Genomic DNA, 10,691 nt, shown 5'->3' on the forward strand with positions numbered 1-10,691 from the left:
TCACCCAGCCCTTCTCCCTCCCGCCCGCCAGTCCCCCAGCCACGCCTTCCCGCCCGCAGCCCGCCAGCCAGCCCTTCCCTCCCACCCGCATACTGCTCACAGCTCTGCACTTATTGCTGTGACTGAGCAAGAGCAACACCAGCTGGAGGGACAGGACAGGGTCGTCACTCGTGAGTATAATTTTAATATGTTTTGTTTTGTTTTTCTGAGGGGGCCAGCCAACTCCTTTTTTATGCGGGGAGCTATTTTTTTTTTGTTCCTGTGGGGTGAGCCAATCTGCTTTCTGTCTGTGGAGAGCAATGTGGGCTTTTTTTCTCTGTGGGGGCCAATGTGATTTTTTTTTGGGAAGCAATGTGTTTTTTCTCTGTGGGGGCCAGCCAATGAGATTGTTTCTTTGTTTTATGTCTGTGGAGGCCACCAAATGTGATTGTTTTATTCCTGTGGGGGCCAATGTAATGTGTTGTATTCCTGTGGGGGCCAATGTAGTGTGTTTTATTCCTGTGGGGGCCAATGCAGTGTTTTATTTCTGTGGGGGCTAATTTGTGTTTTATTCCTGTGGGGGCCAATGTAGTGTGTTTTATTTCTGTGGGGGCCAATGTAGTGTGTTTTGTTCCTGTGGGGGCCAATGTAGTGTGTTTTGTTCCTACGGGGGCCAATGTAGTGTGTTTTGTCATAGGTCACGCACGCCACATGGTATGCCTTGGCAATTTTAAAATCTTGTATAGTGTGCCTCGAGTTGCAAAAAGGTTGAAAATCACTGTCTTAGTGTCTCTTTCTTTGAAAATTGTAATGATTTGCAAATTTAAATCCAATGTTGTTTTGATAAGTCTTACTTATTTATTTTATTTACAGTTTCTTATATAGCGCAACAAATTCCGTCGCACTTTACAATTTGAATTAACATTATACTGGGTTGTAAAAGACATACATACATAAAAGACATACATAAGAGTAAGAGGGCCCTGCTCGCAAGCTTACAATCTATAGGGAAATAGGTGTTTATACACAAGGAGAGGTGCTACATATTGCAAATTGGTCCAGCCCGATTGCAGATGTTCTTGGTGGGTTGTATAATCTAATCACACAGGAAAGTTGGCCTAGGGTTAGGAGGATGTTAAATTGAAGACAGAGAAGATGTGATAGGTGTTTACTATAAGAAGAGAGTTAGATAGGGAGCTACAAAAGTTTAGGTGGGTGGTCCTGGAATCTGATAAGCTTGTCTGAAGAGGTGAGTTTTCAGAGAACGCTTGAATGTTTGGAAACTAGTGGAAAGTCTTATTGTGCACGGGAGGGCATTCCACAGGGTGCGTGCAGCCCGAAAAAAGTCCTGTAACCGTGCATGGGAACAAGTAATGTGTGGGGATGAGAGACGCAGATCTTGCGCAGAGCGGAGATGTCGGGTTGGAAGATATTTTGAGATAAGTGAAGAGATGTATGTTGGTGTGGTTTGGTTAATAGCTTTATGTGCGAGTGTAAGTATTTTAAATTGAATATGGTAGAAGACCGGCAGCTAATGGAGAGAGTGAGAGAGTGGATCAGCAGACACTGAACGTTTGGTGAGAAAGATCAACCTCGCAGCTGCATTCAAAATGGATTGTAGTGGGGAGAGCCTGTTTTTGGGAAGACCAATAAGGAGACTATTGCAATAGTCAATGCGGGAAATTATGAGTGCGTGTATTAGAGTTTTTGCAGTGTCTTGCGTAAGATATGGTCGAATTTTGGCTATGTTTTTTAGATGTATGTAACAGGATTTAGAGACAGATTGAATGTGGGGAATAAAAGACAGTTAAGAGTCAAGGATGACACCTAGGCAGCAAGCTTGTGAGGTGGGGTTGATTGTCGAGTTGTCAACAGTAATAGAGATATCAGGTTGGTAACTACTATTGGCCGGTGGAAATATAATTAATTCTGTTTTAGAAATATTAAGTTTGAGGTGGCGAGATGACATCCAAGATGAAATGGCAGAGAGACATTCAGTGACACGGACCAGCACGGATGGTGACAAATCTGGGGAGGATAGGTAGATTTGAGTATCATCCGCATACAGATGATATTGAAAACCAAAAGAGCTGATTAGTTTGCCAAGAGAGGTGGTATATATTGAGAAAAGCAGAGGACCTAATACTGAACCTTGTGGTACTCCAACTGATAGAGGTAACGAAGTGGAGGTAGAATCAGAAAAGCGAACAGTGAAAGAGCGATTAGATAGGTAGGATGAGAACCAAGACAGGGCTGTGTCTTGAAGACCTAGGGATTATAGTGTTTGTGTGACAAGAGAGTGGTCAACAGTGTCAAAGGCAGCAGAGAGATCTAGAAGAATTAGAAGTGAATAATGGCATTGCTTCTGTACAGATTGTCAAGTCTTGCTTCTGTATAGATTGTCAACTTAGAGAGCCGCATGACCTCTACGTTATTGGATCGGGCCTGTTGTAGAGAGTACCTGTAGATACAGATTCTTAGTCCAATTTTGGTAGATATAATCCGAATACCCTGGTGACCTCTAAACGACATACTTGGCTGTTTGTGTTCTTCCACTCATTTCCCTCTTCCGAAAACTGAATTTTACTCTGACAGCAAGAAAACTAGTTTTCCTAGTTTTATCAATAACCTCGTGACGAAATTTGCAGATCTGACGATAACAGATTCCATCCTGCCATAATTACAAACCGTTTCATGTCCTAAAGCAGCATTGCAATGCCGAAAAGGACAGTTGGCAACCTTAGAGAAGGTGGAGTAGACATGAAAACAGAAGTAATCTCTGGATATACTGTACAGTATAAGCTCACAAGCAAGTGCAGTGAATCAGCTGGTTGTCAGGATGACACTTTATGATTTCACAGCTTGTTGGCACTAGAGAAGACGACTTTTTATGATTTCATAGTTTGATGGTAACAGAGAGCTTTCTTCTACTCAGGGATTGTGACTCCAATTTTCAGTATTTTATTGACTAGTGACATTCAACTGACTTTTATCTGTTAAACTGACACACAATTTTTTTGGTGTCTATAGCACTGTGAATAGAATTACTTATAAGATTCAGGGGCCTATTCATCAACACTAAAATAAAGTTTTTAAGGACATTTTCCTTAAATAAAGTTATTTTGGTATTCATGAACAGATCACAGATATCTCCTTGCTAAGTTCCCCTGCGTTAATTTCCACACTCCCCATACATTAGTATGGGGATGTGGAAATTGTGGTATTCATCAAATTCCGAAAATTATGAATTTTCGGAATTTGATGCAGTTACTATTCGCCACTGTGAGGTGGCGAATAGCAGAATCGACTTACCTGTATCCGCGTGTGCAGGTACCCCGACGAGTCCCTCCGGCACTCTGTTCCGTCCTCAGGCTCTGGAGGCTGGTCGGACATGTGTGCTCCCCAGCAGAGCACAAGAAAGTTTAGAAAAAAAAAAAAAGTTTTTTTTCCCCATAATCTGTCATGTGGTCTGCTGGGAAACCACATGACAGACCAGCAGGACGGAGCCAGAGGCTGCTGCGCGGACAGGTAAGTCGGGGGGTGGGGGGGGGTAGGTGAGCAGAGGGGGGAGGGGGGTTGGTGGGGTACACAAACGTAACACATCTGTAGGCAGTGCTGTGCATGCACTGGTTTTAAAGATGTAACAGCGCATGCGCAGCACTGTTTCCAGATGCGATAAGGTAGTGTAGGCAGGGAAAAGTATCTATTTCCCGAAAAGCTGTCATCGCAAAAATGACAGCTTTTCGGAATAGATATTTATGGAGAGGTGGAATGATGAATTCCACCTATAATTAGGTAGAACATGCGAGTTCTAAACCTAATTATCTCTAGAGAATTTTTAGATTTAATGAATAGGCCCCTCAATTAGCACATTGAATGTTCTCATTGAAGAAAATATCTGTTTTTTTTCTCATCTAAATTATTTTTGTCATCATTCTATACCCTATTTTTCAGTCTGGAAATGTGAACTTTTCTTAGTTGAGCATCAGGAGTGGGTAGAGGAATCTTCTGAAGCCTTTCGGTTTTTTTTTCTACTAGACTGAGGAGTCTATGTACTAAGCCTTGGAAAGATATAAAGTGGATGGAGATAAGTACCAACCAATCAGTTTCTAACTGTCACGTTACAGGCTGTGTTTGAAAACTTAGTTAGGAGCTGATTGGTTGGTACTTTATCTCCTTCCACTTTATCTCTCTCTAAGGCTTAGTACTGTACATAAACCCTTAAGTCTCCATTCACCAATAACGTGCTAAGTAGTGTTTCTGACTGGTGCCTCTAGGGTACCAAAATATTTTGTGTCCTGCAGATTAAGAAAATAGGAACTTCCCAAATAGTTCCAGGGTATAGAACCAGGGCCGGATTATAGGGAGGGCGACAGGGGCGGTCGTCCCGGAGCCCCACACTCTGTCCCTGGCACTATCAGCAGGAATTTTTTTCTTATTTTAACCGAGCCGTGGCCCGCGATTAATCCCCGCCCCCTGCAATTTGGCTCCTCCCCCTTATTCTGCTTCTGGGCTTCTGTAAGTAGCACTAATGCATGTCTGTGCTTCTGTCTCTATGTCTGTGTGTGTCTATATATATATATATATATATATATATATAAATATAATGTGTGTGTGATCTATATATATATATAGACACACACATCAGGCAGGCAGCACGATGTATGTTTTCGTGTGCATGTGTGTGTATATATATATATATATATATATATATATATAAAATGTTAAAATATATATGTACATATATATATATATATATATATACACATATATATGTATATATATATGCATGTGTGTATGTATGTAAAAATTATATATATATATATACACAACTTTTATCGATGGGGGCCCCCACACGTTTGTTGCCCAGGGGCCCCCACAGTCCTTCATCCGGCCCTGTATAGAGCAGATAGATTTGTTTATTTCTAGTGCTGGACTAGGGATCCCCCAAAAATTATATGATAGATGTTTGATTTACCCCCCAAAAAACATACAAACGCTAAATAATTAATGGCTCTTATTTCAACAACATTTTACTATTGCAGCGCTTACCAACCCATCACTTGCGAGCGACCTGTGGCTCGCAGCCGCAATATGGGTAGCTAGCCTTATGACGACGGTGGTAGCATGGCAGGGTAGCTCGCCTTATGGCTCTAACCTCACAGCATGCAAGCCGTGCTTAGGACATACATGTCACGCAGTGCGGCGGCTGTCACTGCATGACAGACACTGCCAGCAGGCTCGCTGCTGACCGCGTTAAGAGAAGCGCTGACCGGGCACTGTTTGGTGGGAGTGCGGGACCAGGCCATCCACTGTACCTGTATCATAATACATCCAGCTACATTCCTGCTCCCCGCTGACAGCTCTCAACAGGCATCAGAGGTATTGGGCACTTTGAAAAGGGAGTGTGGAACCATAAAGTGAATTGAGATAAAGTCCCACACAATCAGCTCCCAACTGCCATGTCACAGGCTGTGTTTGAAAAATCTCAGTTAGGAGCTGATTGGCTGGCACTTTATCTCCGTTTACTTTATCTTCATCCAAAGCTTAGTAGCGTTATCACTGTATTAATACATGCATTGTTGTTCAACTATGACAAATTTGGTTATTAGCCAATTTTAAAGTTTCAAAAATAAAATGTGGCTCTTCAAGAGATCTCATTTTTCTCAAGTAGCTCCCACCCCAATTAAGGTTGGAGACCACTGTACTATTGGATGATCTCTCTAGTATTTGATATTGCATGAAAATAAGTAATTATCAGCTCTACTATTTCTAGACATAGCTTATTAGAATTACCCTGAAATTAGAGCCCTCAACTATTTATGGTTTGCGTTTTTTGGGGGAATTTTATTAACCAGTAACAGCAGGCCAGTATCATGAGTGAATATTTTGTGCTTCCCCAATCTTTGAGCCAGACTAAGGGGTCTATTGGTCATCGGGGGCTGTATGGCTCCCGGTGATTACATTTCCACCTCGCTGCAAGGGATACCTATCACCTGAGCAATTCAGCATTGTTCTGGTGCGGGGACAGCTGCTCCGAAAAGTAGCTCTCCCCGCCATCAATAACACTGCTACTACTGTAGCACTGTTACTTACCTATCTCGTCGCCGGATTCTGTGCATGTGTAACCTGAGTTCATGCATGCACAAAGCAGCTGGGGAGGCAGTGAGGAGGTGGCGGAGGGATCAGCACGGATCCCTATTCGCATCCCCGGAACTCCTTCACTTACGATACAATGGAGCTCCGACAACAAGCGCCATCTGAAGATGGCTTTTGTTCTTGCAGGCAAACTCTGAAACTGTTAAGTTTTTGGAGTGTGCTTAATGTAATGTGGTCCTTTCGGACCCCTGATGATGAATGGCCTGTTACCTTAAATATTCAGAAACTAGCGTTTACGTATGTGAAACGGGACGATTAGTGATGTTGAATAAACCCCTATAAGAGAATGATTATTTGCCAATGTGATAGTTTGGATAACCATCGGGTTTGTTTTGGAGACTGATCTTCAGTGTAATCCACAACATTTGTAAAGACTGTGGCACCATCACTTGGACCTCTCTCGTTTCTCATGCTTTTTTGTACTTAAATTAATCTAGGTTTTTGTTTCCAATATTGAAATCACCATCCTGTTTTTTTTAGGGTGTAGCACATTTTTTGGTAGATACAACCCGGGCCCCTTGGACCGGGTTATATCTACTGATGTGGCTAGTTGGAGTTCTCCCACTCATATACCTCTTCTGAGCGACCTATCATTTTATAGAATGTAAACATAAATGTTAGCAAAAAGCTGATTGGTTGCTATGGACAATTTCTCTACTCTTTAGAAGGTTTAATACATTTTGCCTTTTAGATCTGACTGTAACAGAATCCATCCTGCAATAATTTACAACCAGCTCATGTCTAAAGGCAGCCTTACAGGGCTGAAAAGGGCATTGAAAGTGGAATAGACATAGAAAAAACATTAATCTCCCTTGTTGGACAGTAAGCAAGTGTAGTAAATCAGCTGGTTGTCAGGATTTGCACCTACAATGACAATTTGTGGTGCAACACATTCAGATCTCCGTTAAGGTGCGTACACACGGTACGATATCTATGAACGATATGAACGATAACAATATCGTTCAACGATAAATAGTTAATTTTTATGCAGCGAACGACCATCGAATGACCATGATGTGCGTTCCTGCATGGATGATATAAATATCTTTGGTCATCCGTACATGCAGGCCAACTTGGGCGATATCGTCAAGAATTGCCTGTTCAGAGATGTGGCAGGATGACTTCACTGAAAGATATCTATCATAGATATCTTTCAGTGTGCACACCTAAAATCGTTTGTCCTGCACTACAGAAAGTTCAAGGGAAATTATTCAGCGATATCGTTGGTTATGCAGATCGTACCGTGTGTATGCAGCTTTAGTCCTCAACTGGTTGCATGACATTTCTCACTGCTTGATTTGCACAATTCTAGAATCGCTGAGTTACAGTATGAGGGTCATTCCCTGTCGACCACTTTCTTCTCTTTCTTGTTGTTAGGAGGGTGGGGGGAGTCAATAAATTGGTTCCCCACATAATCCAAAAGCTAACTGTTCTCATCATCATACTGCTTCAAGACAAGGGCTTTCACAGTTCAGCATTAATCACCGTGGAGCTTCAAGTATTGTGACACATTAGACATATGTAACCCACTAATACTTAGGAGAGGTACCTGGGGAATCCCCCATTAGAGTGGAAAAGGGGACATGTGGGGTAGTTGCTGACTTTTCTAAATACTATTAGTTGTGATATGTTGAACCATGTCCCAATCTCTGTAACAGATACAGTATGTTGGCCTGATAAGAAGCTTAATGTTTCCCAAATATATATTGTATATAACTAAATTGTTGAACAATAAAGTTTACAGATAGAGCAAAATGATATATATATATAAAACTGGCAGTGAGGTTTGTCTGCAGTCACTCTGTGTGGAATGGACAGACTTACATATCAGATAAATAGATGACAAACACTACAGAGCATTATCAGTGTGTAATTTTAACAAGTATGTATTGGTAATGAACACATTATACAAGAATGTCTTAATTTTGTACCTCATGGTCATTTCCCTAGTTGCTGTTTTTAATTATATGACGCACTCAAGGCTTATATGGAGGCCAAGATCTTATTCTGTAGCCCCCGCCACCCCAGACTGCTCGCCTCTGGCCCTGAAGACTTGGGCTGAGATTTCCCCCACCCCACCAAACATCCAGTCATAGCTAAAAAATGTCAAAAAATAACAAGAGGCCTCATAACAGCAGCAAGAAAACACATCATAGCTCAGTCTTCATATGCAACTTCTTCAAATGTCAGAACAAAACTGGAGCAGAAAATCCATTATCAACAATATGCTGCATACAAAGATACAGAGTATAAGAGCAAGCACGCAGGACAACCTGCATAATTATGTTAAATGGCTTTCAAACACAACAAGCATACTTTATTGTATGATAGACATCAAGCATCATAATGAATCTGCTGTTCTATATTTGAATAATAAGCATGCATGATATGCAATGATATAAAACACGTCTTCTATATAACGTGTCTAAGACATTAATGCAGGGTGGTGTATCTGTCCATGGTAACATTACACCACACTGCACTACACTGTATGATGATGAGCTATATGCTCCATTGTATAGTTCTCATTTTGTAGTTCTGCCAAATACATCAAGCAAAGATTTAGTAAGTAAGAAAGGAAGTTAAGAGTAAGAAAGTAAAGAGAAGGTAGGTATGTAAGTAAGGAGCTAGTAAGTAAAGAGTAAGGACGTAAGGAGGCTAAATAGCTTGAGAACACTGTCGGCATTTAATGCAGTTCAGAATACATTGAAAATAGGTTTCTCTGGGGTTACAAGCTTATTGCTGTTAGCTGTAACAAGAGCTGAACTGGGAACAGTAGGTAAAGTAAATTAAAACCTTAACAATATTAACAAACAAATCAGAAGTTAATGTTCTATATGTCATAACAACTATTTTCATAAAAGTATATGGTCATTACAATTTCTGCAGCTGCATTAAAGTAATGAATACTTCTATAAACAGGAATTATAGAGAAAGCACTGGCAATTGAATTAAATCTTGGACTGATTCAGTTAAAGCCTTATCCTGTATCATGTGAAACTTCCCTTTCTCTTAAATAAACACATTTTTATGTAGTAATTGGCTCATATGGTGTAAAGTATTAGCATTCAACGCAAAAGTATGATTTCATTTTATGCAAGCAAACCTGAAAACACTAAAGTTCTATTTGTATAAAATCCATAAAGTTGCAAACAGTAGTAATCATGCCTTCAACAGAAAACCATTTAAAGTTGCCCATAGAGCTGACATATAAAATGAACAGCTCTGTTATTCTGTATCTGCTGGTTCATATTATACAATATGCAGTGATACGAAGTAGAGCAGGAGGAGGCTTACCTTGGCTGGCTGTGCTGAAACAGATGTGGCCGGTGTGAAACAGGAACAAAAATAAAAAGTATACCATACCCCAAGGTATGTCCATGGCAAAGATTGTGTGACAGTTAAAATACATATTTGGCTATATTATTGCCAGAAAAGTAAATGTTTAACTACCAGTAGTTTAGAACTTCAAGTTCTAAGCTGTCAAGCATGTTTAACAGCCCAAACCGAAAATGTCTAGTGTTGCATTTTTTTAATCAAATTTGATTTATCAGTACAAAACCCGAATTGCTAATACTTGAAGGATGGTGCTGTATATAGCACAATGGAAGCTACCTTTGCATTATTTAGTTTAGTGTACTAAGTTCTACGACATCTCTCCAAACTAAGCACCCGTTGCTCTGAATAAAGATGCTCACTGTAGCTGTTGAAACAAAAATCTGTAATTTTAAAGGTGGTAATAGTCATATAGTATAAAAATATACAACATTTGGATGCTAACAAAATTAAACACAATTTAAGAAGATGATTGAAAATGTAGGATGCTGTAGGTTTTCACCTCCCTCTCCCACACATAAAAATAAGATAAAAATAGATCTGTAGGGTAATGAGGACAGAAGAAGTGTTGTCTGTTAAAAAAGAGCCTGTATACTGAAAAGATAGAGAGAAACCTCCCCCCTCACCAGCTGCAACACACAAAGGTTCCTGCTGGAGAAGAGGAAGGAGAGTGGAGAAGGAGGGAGGACTAGAGGAGGGGGAATGAAGAGGAGAGGGGGGAAAGAGAGGGAGGTATGCTCCTCCTATACAGTTTTCCTTTCCATAGATGCTCTGCCAATCCTCCTGTATTAGGATGTTATTTGGGCATTAGATTGTCAACTCAGTTTTGGTGTTGTTTAAATCCGAAGTACAGATGTTTTAGGTATTTTTGTGTCAACGTTTCTGCAAACTCTTAAGTTGCCAGTTACATTTCTGTTCTATACATAGGATAAAAGGTTGTCAACTCTTTTGTGAGTTTTACATATAAATGTGATTGCCAGTATCACTGCTCTTCCTTGTCAAATGTATATTCAATTTTCAGCATTGCCTCTTCCCTTTTCTATGCAGGTTGCAGCTGAAGTCTTCTCAGTTTGTGGCAAAAAAAAACAACTTGTAAAGATGTATTTACCATTTAATATATTTGCCAAGTCAGAGGTTTACCTGTCATGTTAGAACGGGTTCTTTGGCTTGCTTAAAAGTTGCGAATAAAGTGGAGATCTTTATATCAACCAGAGCTG

At 40.5% G+C, this 10,691-nt stretch overlaps 1 protein-coding gene across 2 annotated transcripts in view; it reads right to left on the reverse strand.

The window, feature by feature from the left end:
- The window catches only part of SCUBE3 (signal peptide, CUB domain and EGF like domain containing 3), a 248,586-nt gene extending 238,494 nt beyond the window's left edge, over positions 1-10,092 (reverse strand). For both annotated transcript variants that reach the window (XM_088461160.1, XM_088461163.1), the window contains exon 1: positions 9,436-10,092. In XM_088461160.1, coding sequence (XP_088317286.1) covers positions 9,436-9,550 — 115 coding nt within the window. In that variant the 5' untranslated portion in view covers positions 9,551-10,092. The remainder of the gene's footprint in view (positions 1-9,435) is intronic.
- Between the last annotated feature and the right edge of the window lie 599 nt (positions 10,093-10,691).

Source organism: Taudactylus pleione, unplaced genomic scaffold, assembly GCF_031769625.1.
Source record: "Taudactylus pleione unplaced genomic scaffold, aTauple2 ptg001021l, whole genome shotgun sequence".
NCBI classification, from domain to species: domain Eukaryota; kingdom Metazoa; phylum Chordata; class Amphibia; order Anura; family Myobatrachidae; genus Taudactylus; species Taudactylus pleione.